The following is an 11,863-nucleotide window of genomic DNA, read 5'->3' on the forward strand; positions in this document are numbered from 1 at the left end:
AATCACATAAAACCTCTATACATTTCATCCTTTTCCTTGGAAAATATAATTCCCAACCTATAGTTTTTAGTTTAAATACCACCAATATTTAAATTATTTAAAAGCTCTGTGGGTTAAACAAATTGGAATCTAGTTAAATTGTGTTGCTGTTCATTGTATGATAGATTTTAGTGCAAGACGGTATCCAAACAAGTTTTGCTTTAAACTATCAAGAGTATTATATCCGTCAACATTTGTCTTCTTTAATTTTTGGTTTTGTGGAACTACATAAATGAATTCATTTAATAGCGTTTAATAAAGTTATCCTCTTTCCTGTGAATTAAGGATGTGAATTAAGATTTGTTGCGCGTCTGTTAAAGCTTTATTTTTGTTGTTTATAGCAACTTACGTTCTTATATAATCGAAGCATTATTTAAAGGGTAGGTTGGTTTATTTTGTGCGCATCAATAACAAAGTTATTACACAGAAGTTAACTAATTGCCATGCACACGAATTCATTGTAAAAGTAGAATCATTCGCGACGGAAGTTTGAATTTGAGTCAAAGTTCTACTGAAAAAAAAAACAACAATTTGAAATACTTGGCAATGGCTAAATTGCAAACGAAAATACGATCTATTTGAAATGAAAATTGGATAGTGTCCTTGAAGAATCTTTAAAAAGATTTAATTATCATATTAACTGAAACATCTATATCTAATAATCAACATGTATTGTGATTTTTTTCCTATCCCTTCAAAAAAGAAATAACTGTATGTGAAGATTACATAAGGAAGTAATTTTTTTATAAATATCTTTAGAGAATTGACGTTTAGATGTAATTCCAAGCAAATCCTCGTCTTAATCTAAAATAATAAATAATTAACTTATTTTCGCTGAACTGTTATTGTTAAGATGTGTCAAGACAGTAAATCTGACTTAACAATGACATTCAAGGACTTCATGAAACGTTGTTTACGCAATTATTCGTAACTTAATGTCATTTATATTTCAAGGGAATTAGAAAGTCTGTGTTGAAGTATTTAAATTTATTTTCTATGCCATGTTTAAAACATGGTCATTAAGTCTCAAATGATGTGTGGTTAGATTGAGTATGATATGATTTATCTATTTCCGGTCGGTCGGTTGGTCGAACATTCTAACAATTTGGTTTTTATGTGACTATTCTATTATTTAAAAAAAACACATAATACCAAAAAAGCCACATAAAACGTTACGGAATGAATAGGATCAAAGAAAATTTACTGTTTACTTACCTGTTGTTCCCGTTGCCATATTAACCCAAAATCTTGACTCGGTTAGTCGGTTGGATGGACGGTTATATAGGAACCATGCAATTGAAGCAACAAGTATTCTTTATCTTTTTATGACCTAAACTATACAAACATACGAGCAATTGTTGCTTGTAGTGTTTAAAAATCTTATATATATGACATTCCGACAAACAGTTGGATTAATCGTTTTATTTTCAACAATTGGCAGGTAACTTCTAGATTCATCATCGTACGAAAAAACTAACATAAAGGTAGCCGTCCAAATATATTTGAAACACTGGTCCGTACAAACTGCATAAATCATTTAATGTAAGAAATGACGACCGAACGATATTCAACTATAAATTAATCAGAAAATGTACCAGTCTTTTTTCTTTTCTGGCCACAATTTGCTTTGAATTGCATATTAAAGTATAAGTGGAATAAATTCTGATTCCAACGTGTTTCAAATGGAATGAATTTTTGTAAGAGTTCAAGTTATTATAGAATCACTGTCATATATTATGAAACTTGAGAAAATGTTTCGGATTCTTGGACCTGAACAGTTTCAATTATTCAACGCCACACGTGGAATGCGTTGCGTCCTTTTTACGATATGTGATACTGTTAAAATATATTACTAAAATGCATTAACAGTCATTGATGTGCCTTTTACCTGATATTGATATTGTTATGCAAGCTTGTTTACTTCTTTATACTTATGTTATTTTGAAAAAGACCCGCACTCTCACAATATTGCTTTTCCTAAGTCGCATTTCTTACCGTCATCGAAAGCGAAAATGTGCTTTACGACAGACCTTTATACAATGGTTCTTATGTTATTTACCAGCATTTTTGTAATTGAACCTGGCATGGTCTCAACATCTACGGCCATAAATTGGGTAAAACTTCAAGCTGAAGGACAATTCGTTGAAGACATATGCCCAGCGGAAGATATTCGGTTTGTGAAAGACACGGTTGCTGCCACAGTAACATGCGGTAAAATCTGTAATGAGGACAAGGAATGTAAAGCCGTTACGTATCAAGTGGATGATCATAAGTGCACTGGCTGTCGGGAGTTTTTGAAACCGTTTCCATCGGTTAACTCAGCTGGATTGCTAAAATTTGCAAAAAGAGGTTCGTGAATTTTGAACTATTTAAAGGCACTTTATGCCTCAAAATTAATAATTTTTTACTGTTTTAGAAAGGACAAACATTAGATTTATAATATTTAAATAACGGTATTTGAGCATGTTTGATGCTTATTTCCTAAACAAAAAGTAGCACTAAATGTGAAATAATTGATCTCGAAAGTAACAAAGTGTAAACAAATTAGTATTTTGACTTCCATACAAAATAATAAATCACTATAATTGTACTAATTGCCAAAGGGCATCAGTAAAAAAAGATGGATCAGGTAATTGGCCAATGAGTATCTTTTTAAAACTATTTAAGTACATTGAAAATGTAAACCTATTGAGAAATTAAAGTAAAAAGCATTTTTGGGGCATACTTGGCCTTTTAGAATGGGCACTTCGGTTGCTTATGTTAATTTTTTATTGGTCTGGTGTCAACACTGGCCGTTGGAAGTTGCAATTACTTAGAAATCCCAACTTCTCGAATTCCTTTAACTACCTTGGAACTGTTTTAACTACACTGGTAGCTTTAAATGAATCAGCAACATTTAGGACTATTAATGTAAATGTAATAAATATGATCTAAGTCCAAAACTATTACGTCAATTATTTAATGCCTGTTCTTTCTTTTCTGGACTATTCATGTGAAGATTAAAAGAATTAAATTTAAATTATTTAGAAAGATTTATAATTAAAAGTGATAAGGAATACATGCAATACATATGTAAATGGTGAAATGGGAAGGTCCCCATTGTATGTAAATAGATATATAAGAATAATAAAATACTGAATGAAAAGTTTAACACTGATAATATCTTATTGGAAAGTTGATATACTATTATGATGTACACAGATAAAAATGCACCACATGTTTGTTGTATGTTTGATGTAAAATAACACATGTTAAACAGGACCATGTGAAAAACATGTGTCAACAAACATATGTCAAACTCATGGTTATCACATGTTTTTCATATGAATAAGTTTTCATATGTTAAATATATGTGAACTTTCATGTGTTATTAATATGATAAATTTTTGATCATATATTCTGCAAGATTTACACTTTGAACAGTCTTCATTAGATTTTACATGACTGTACATAAATGCTTAAAAGATTCTTGGTTCGTGCATCTATGTACAACTTGTAAATGTAGCAAATATATGATGAAAAAAGTTACCTTCACTTCCAATACTTCTTATCATGTTGAAAAAAAATAAAATACTGTTTAAAAAAGATGAAAATAAATAAATGATAAATATCTTTTTATAGGGATAGCTGATTAAAGATTTAATTAAGGGGAGAACTGTCAGGGGAAAAAAAGTTTATTGGTGAATCGGCAGGGTGATGAACTGGTTAGGGGGAGAATAGTCTGCCATTCAGTTTTATTCTTTTTCACCTTTTGTATATGTTAGTGTTTACTAGGAATTTTAACAAACAAGAACCTAAAACGAAATGACCCGTAGGGAGTGACCTTGGGATTTTTATTGTTAAAATGTTCACTTAATAAAAAAAAACTTATACTGTTTTGAACACTGGGTCCGTTCTCTCGGTGCCTGAAATGGCGGATGGACTCTCATTAAGCCTAGAATACATACATACATGGTGTTGAACACTTAACACTTGTTCAACTCTTATGAATTATCAAGTTCAAGCAAACCAAACTCTGGAACACAATTAACCATTTGTAATGAAAAACATGATTCATGTGAATCCATATGTGAAAAACATAAATGTAACATACAGTGTCCTTTTCCTACCATATGAAAAACATATGTTATTCGTGTGTATCCACATGAAAAACATATGAAAAACATGTGTCTGCACCATATGTAGAATATATCGGGTACTTTTCTTGGAGACACCATAATTATGTTTCTATCATATGTGAAACATTTGTGAAGTATAGAAAAAAGTAAAAATTGAGATCCATTCATGACAGATGACAAGGGAAATTGAACTGAAATGGCAAAATACAGAAAAAATAATGAGGAAACATATTCAGAATATAATCGATTTTTTTTTCGCAATTGTTCGCACGCTTTGAGTGAATATCCATTAGGCACTTTTTATATTTTGACTCATTTTCAATTTAAACGATACAAGGTGTATTGGTCTGTCTCAAAAGGGGGGGGGGGGGGGGCAATCCCATCCATTCATGTCAAACCCTCTGTGAAACCCCTTTAAACTAAGTACGGATAACAAAATATTCAAATATACTATATATAGCATTAAGTACTGTGCCGGTTGTAAAGACTGAACATATTTTTTCGGAAAATTCAATTTGCACCATTTGATGTAGGTCCGAGCTTATAACTAGTATGCAAAATTTCAGATTATTCCCTCACACTGTTGTTTTTTTTTTCATGTGTTTTGTTATTTTTTATTTTTTTTTTTTTTTTTTTTTTTTTTCTCACAAAAATATAAATAACCGGGAATAAATCGCCAAAAAAAACAAAACAATTTTTAATTTAGGTCTGGGTATATTGACTATTTTCTTTATAATCTTTCGCAGAATTTGTCATTGTTAGTGTATATGCATGAATTTCAAAGTCTATATTTTTACGTTTTCAACCTCGGTTGAGTCCCTTTAATAAATTTTAAGTTATTTTTCATGTGAATTTTTCATTGTGAACTTATGGGACATCATAAACGTTAGAAGTGACTCCAGAAAAAGAAAGATGTGTGTGTGTGTGTGCGTGCGCGCGTGTGTGCGTGTGTGTGTGTGTGTGCGTGTGCGTGTGTGTGTGTGCGCGCGTGCGTGTGTGTGTGCGCGCGCGTGTGCGTGTGTGTGTGTGCGTTGGTGCGTGCGTGCGTGCGTGTGTGTTTTTATTTATTTCAAATTTTCTGGTGTGTTGGTCTTGATTTATGTTAAGTTTTAAGGTCTTAAATATATGTTTGGTACTTTCCGTATGCTATACGAGTTATTTTATTTGTTTTAAGAACACCTATTCGACTGCAAAGAAATCTTGGAAAGGGACAGGTTTGCAAAAACCGGTGTTTATACGATAGCACTTGGTGGAACAGAAACATCACAGGTTTATTGTGACATGCAAAACGGTATTGGTGGATGGACGGTATGTTAAATTGTTAAAATGATAAGGGGACTACACTTAATACCGTATTCCGGTAAATACCGGACAAAGCGCTTGAATGATTAATTAAATGTCAAAATCTCGCCTTTTCACCAAACGGAAAAAAAAATTTAACGTCTGATTCATCTCTAGACGATAATAAATAAAAAATGAAAGAATCGCAGAAAAAAAGATTGTGCTCATGATTTCTGCAAGCGTCTAGATGTACTGCTCCAATCCTGTTTGTTGACGTTTATATTTTACATGTACCTCAAACAAACGTCTTGATAATACAGACATATCTTTATTAACTAAGTGATTTCATTTCAAAATTATTTTACATGTATTCAATTTCATTTAAAAGCTTAAGATGAAAGAGAGAGAAAAAACGTGTTTCAGTCAGAAAATATAGTATGATTTTATCACATCTATGTTTTACTTCTGGTATTTTAACCTGGTTTTACGATAACTGTGGCTTACATTATATTGTCTCTCATAAATTACATTTGTAACCTCATGCACTTGTTGACCCCTATATGCTTGAACTGGAAGTGATAAGCCCTTGTCACTAGTAGATACAAACCAATGAGCACATAGTTTAATTTTTTATTTTTTTATTTTAAAATCTATAAAACTTAGCTTGGATTGTATCCAATTTTAAGCAGTGAAGATCCATTATACAAATTAATTAAGCCGGTATTAGATCGCTATTGAATTTAAGACGCTATACGTTCGTATAATCGGCATTGCTCTCAGTGAATTCTGATTTGTTTTTTGTTTTCCTTATATTGTATTGAAGGTTTTCCAACACAGATTTGATGGTTCTGTTAATTTCCAAAGAAACTTTTCAGCGTATGAGAATGGATTTGGGGACATCAATGGCGAATTCTGGCTAGGTATGTTTGGATTTTTTTATATATTTGTTTGATTTTTTTTTTGCTTGTTCGTTAGTTCGTTCATTCATTCATTCATTCATTCATTCATTCATTCATTCATTCATTCTTTCATTCAATCATTCATTCATTCATTCAATGACTTTATGTTATCTGCCATTGTTTGAATGACTGCTTGCTTGATTAATTGATTGATTGATTGATTATACATAAATTCATTCATTCATTCATTCAATCATTCATTCATTCATTCATTCATTCATTCATTCTTTCTTTCTTTCATTCATTCATTCATTCAATGACTCGGTACTGTACATTCTATGTTATCTGTTGTATTACTTGCTTGTTTAATTTATACATTAATTGATAAATTAATTAATTAATTAATTCATTCATTCGTTCATTCATATATTCATTCATTCATTCATTCATTTATTCATCAATTAATCGGAACTATTTTGGTACAATAAACTGATATCAGTCAAATATCAATGTAAAATAAAATGTTTTAGAATTTTTCTACCTGAGATCTTACAGACTGTTGTCTTAATATAAATGATAAATGCAATTCTAAATATTGTTGCAGGACTTAAATTCGTTCAAATACTGACTGAAATGCCGAGTGAATTTAGATATGAAATTACGTTTGATAGTGGAACGCCATGGATAGAAGAATTTAAACGGTTCAAACTCATTGGCGCTCGGTACGTGCTCTCCATAGCCGAAGAAGCCCACCTCAGATCAGGTGAGAGACAGTGAGAGGGAGGCTGTAACATTAAGCCTTACCATGCTGACAGCGAAATTGCGTATCGTTTGTCACCAGAAGAGATATCCAAGAAATGGCAGCTGGGCAAAGTTCAGTTCAGCAGATTTAATGATAAATATTAATATCATTTTACAATCTGACTAACGTTTAGATCTACTTATTTCTTTCTTGTAGATCTGATGACGACCCTATATGTTTCGCCTTTTTTTATAATTCGGATTTCCCGAGAGCGCTTTTTTAGCCATGCAATCAAACCGGTTTTTACATAGGCATTAGAAGAAATATCAAAATACCGTTATCACCGTAGGGAACGTGTTACAGTATCGCGTTTTTCGGTTACAGTATAGAATTTTCAAGATGGAGGATTATTTATGGGAAGAGAGGTAGGTGATTTTTATTCAGGTCCATACTACTAGTAGTGTAGTTTCTAAAAGATGTTTTTGTGCTTTGCTTGTAAGGAACATAATCCGGTATCTAGTCATATATTTCTTCAGACCCTGCACCGCAGATTTATCTCTATATTGTCTCATAAATGTGCAGATTTGACGGTTTAAAAATTTGAATCGAGAGACCAACGCATTTTTCTGCAATTTCGACATTATTTAAGCATGCCTAGATAAAGTAAATCTACAAAACGTTAGTCCTTTATGTTTAGAAACGTTTATAAAAGTAAATGACCAGTTCAACCTATTTTCCTGTTGGTAAAATGCATTTGAAAAAATAAACAATGTTACAGTATAGAGCGAGGTTAATTTTGAAGGGTTACAGCATAGACCTAGCGACTTTGATCCAATTTTGTTACAGTTTATACCCAGATTTCTGTTACAGTTTAGATACTTGCCAAATTTCAAACAAAGTTCGATTATCCATTATTTTTATGAAATAACTCATACCTTTCTATCTAATACATTCTTAAAAGGTTGTATTACTTTTTTTCTTCAGCAGAAAAGTTATAGTTTGCTATTTTTCTTACTTTAAGTTTCAGATTGAGACTTTTTGCAGAATAAGTAATGTCCTAAGTAAGGACTGTTTTCACGACAGTAACTTTTATCGAATTGTAATGAGAGAAGAAAGATTATTGCTTGATTTCATTACACATTATAATAATGCCTATTAGTAATAAAATAGAGAAAAAAGAATCCTTAACAGAAGTCCAACACGGAAAACATGAAAATGTTGCAGGCTCAGTTTGACTAAACCTGTTCATGGACTGTCGTGGTAACTGCGAGCTACCGTTCACGCCTCCTAGCACCGGCTTCAGCACAATTCACATTAAACATGAACTGGTACACTTCAGACTTTTTAACATCTGTGGATGTGTTCATATGGCGGTTATCATGGAACCTCAATGTGACACGTTATTGCCATTCTATGAAAAGCGGCATATTAAAACTTGTGTGTGCCTTAAACAAGAATACAATGAGTGAAACTAAACAAAATGAAATTTTGAGAGGGGATCGGGGGTTATGAAGCCTGCATACCATAGATAGACTGCCAAAAGACACAATAAACAAGCAGGCAAGTGAGCAATTCTGCAACCTTAAATTCTATTTTAAGTTGGAATTTCCATCTACCATAATGCATTTTGTAAGTATTTAAAAGGGTTTATGAACATTTTCAGTTTTGTTGTGTTGGAATTTCTTTAGCGATTCTGTTTAACTCTATTTTGTTACGTTTGGCTTTCTTGTATTTTAAGTTTCAACGACACCGAGGTCATGTGAAAACATTCCTGCTTTAGTGTAAAGAAAGACCCCGGATACCCTTTGTGAAACATTTTAGACACGAGCGCCTGACTAGAACCACCGACCTTCCGTAAATTAGCTTGATAGATTTCTCACATACAAAGAATCCAAAGTCATGATTGGATTTCAACTACAGCAGTAAATGAAGGATGATTTGAAGTCGACGGCCTTATCCCGACTCTGCCACTATTATGTACCTCCATCAGGCTCACTAGAGAAGATATTGCAATTGTCTGACCTTAATTTATACTCTATAACTTTCAATATTATTTTCTTTTTCAGAAACATGAAAACTGTTATACAGGATGTCTGAAATAAAAAAAAGCGACTTTTTATTTAACAATGACAAAATAATCGTAACTTCAACAAAGAAGCATTCGAAATGACGCCATGATCATGATTTGATTTGAATGCTTTTGGTCCGAGATGAGAAGGGTCTTAAAACATTGCCTTTTTTCAAAATCTATGTTCCCCGATTGCAACCGAAACCATTTGAACAACTTAATTGGTAGAAAGTCATGTAAATTTCATCACATTCAGTTAAGTAGTTACTGAGCGGATGAGATTGCACAAGCATGTGTACGATAGACGGACGAATAGCCATAGGGCCAATAAGCTCACAGATATTTAAAAGTCTATGTAACATTCATACATTTAAGCTAGTATAATTATATAGAAAATATCGAAGTCTAAACTGTAACCGAAATCTGGGTATAAACTGTAACAAAATCGGATAAAAATCGCTATGTCTATTCTGTAACCCTGCACAAATTACCTCGCTCTATACTGTAACATTGTTTATTTTTTCAAAAGCATTTTAACAACAGGAAAATAGGTTCAACTGGTCATTTACATTTATAAACGTTTCCTAACATAAAGGACTAACGTTTTGCAGATTTACTTTTTCTAGGCATGCATTAATAATGTCGAAATTGCAGAAAAATGCGTTGGTCTCTCGATTCAAATTTTCAAACTGTCAAACCTGCATATTTATGAGACAATAAAGCGATAAACCTGCGGTGCAGGGTCCGAAGAAATATATGACTAGATACGGGATTCTGTTCCTTACAAGCAAATCACAAAAACATCTTTTAGAAACTAAACTACTTGTAGTATGGACCGGAATAAAAATCACCTACCTCTCTTCCCAACAAATAATCCTCCATCTTGAAAATTCTATACTGTAACCGAAAAACGCGATACTGTAACACGTTCCCTACGGTGGTTATACGTGGAAAAAATGTTTATTTTAGAAAAAAAGATGTTTGAAGTAATTTTTAACAAATACTTGAAAAAATAGAGCCAAGATTGTTTTGCCAGTTTACCGTTATGGAGAATGTTTGGCCTCAAAATCATGAAAACTATACTCAGTATTGGTTTTAACAGGGTTAAAATTAGAAACCACATCCCTTTCAAAATTTTGAAAGCTCGCCGAAAATAACTTCGTATATTGTCACGGTCAAATCTAAAATCAACGAGTGTTTGTATTTGGTGAATTAACAATTGTATCATACTAGGGTTAAATCGTATACACATATATACATGTACAGTGCGTTAGCTAAAGCGCAGATATTAGTTTAATATACCATCACTCCAGAGCACGCCCATTGATTGGCTCATTTTTCCGGGGTTCACTTACTGTGACGATAGAGAAGGTGGTACCGACAATCGAAACTTCTCGAACACACAGCTAAGATACGATATTTAACCTACGCTAAGAAACTAAACATGTAAACAAAGAGTAATATTATGCTGGTGAGAGTTGTTGACAAGTTTTTTTTCCAATAACCTAAAATAAGTAAATAAAGTAACAGATATAAAAGTTAACAGTAAATTATTTATGTACTTATCATTATTATGTGGCTTTAGAAACCGAAAGTAAAAAAAAATGCCAACCTGTTAACATTCAGTCGGATTCGTTTATTATTATAAATCAGTGGGTATATTTAAATTAAATAAATTAAAAAAAATGATTGCCAGACATATTTTCAATCATAATTGTACTGAAAAAGACTTTATTTTGAGTTGGATGTCAAATATATACATTCGATTTACATTGTCAAAGATTACACTCTCTTTTTTTCTTTACATTTGAAAGCACATGGTAGAACTACTTTCAAACCGTATTAACTCCAGGGTTATTAGGAATAATAGCCGAGGACGTTCCGATTGGGGTACCGAAAGAAATAGTCATATGCTCGTTATTGCTTAGATTTTTTTCTGGGGTTTCATATTGTGACGACAAGGAACGTGTTTTTATTTTTGCCTGTGATAGAAAAGAGAAGAACATCAAAACACTCGACAATCGGATTTATACTCGGGTGGCTATGCCCCTTCGTACAAATCAGATATCCTCGTGTTTCGATGCTCTTTCTGTTGCATGGAAATTTAACTCGTGTCTAAGGCCAAATCATATTGTTACCCACGGTATATATTTCGTGCATATTTCATAATCTGGACAGTGTAGTATGTACTGAATATATGCCATTGGTGACCGACGATGAGGTGTATCTGTAAAATAATTTGCTCTTTTCAGGAAACAATGGGGAATCGTTCGCGATCTTCAATGAATCTCCATTTGTGGCGCTTGGTGAGGATTCTACAACGTCTTGTCTTAGTGGCGACCAAATGTGGTGGTGGTATGCCAATCAAAAATGTGACTACGTCCTCAACCTAAACATTTTGTACGGGACAAAGACAGAAGTATGGCGAGCGGCTGAACCAGACAACTACAGACTTTTAAAAAGTTCCAAAATGATGATCAGAAGAAAATGAAAAATATTCCAAACAGGACAAGTGAATTACAGGCACCATATTCACAAAGAAGATGTATGGATCAGGATTTAATGATTTTCAACCAACCTTTTTTCTTTGAGATTCATTTTTTCTCACATAAAATTGATAGTATTAGACTAGAATCAAAGTAACGTAGACAAAATATATGTAAAAATGCTTATTTGCAAAGAAACAACTTTATTTTATGCTTTTCAGTGGATTACT

General features: G+C 32.6%; 1 protein-coding gene across 1 annotated transcript; it reads left to right on the forward strand.

The window, feature by feature from the left end:
* Nucleotides 1-2,052: 2,052 nt before the first annotated feature.
* On the forward strand, nucleotides 2,053-11,638 carry LOC132747507 (ficolin-2-like). Its single transcript, XM_060736908.1, has 5 exons — nucleotides 2,053-2,388; nucleotides 5,332-5,465; nucleotides 6,262-6,358; nucleotides 6,942-7,100; nucleotides 11,400-11,638. The coding sequence occupies exons 1-5, from the start codon at nucleotides 2,079-2,081 to the stop codon at nucleotides 11,636-11,638; spliced, it is 939 nt and encodes a 312-aa protein (XP_060592891.1). The 5' UTR covers nucleotides 2,053-2,078.
* The last annotated feature ends 225 nt before the right edge of the window (nucleotides 11,639-11,863 follow it).

This window comes from Ruditapes philippinarum, unplaced genomic scaffold (assembly GCF_026571515.1).
Source record: "Ruditapes philippinarum isolate M1 unplaced genomic scaffold, ASM2657151v2 ctg1242_1_1_1_1, whole genome shotgun sequence".
Taxonomy (NCBI): Eukaryota; Metazoa; Mollusca; class Bivalvia; order Venerida; family Veneridae; genus Ruditapes; species Ruditapes philippinarum.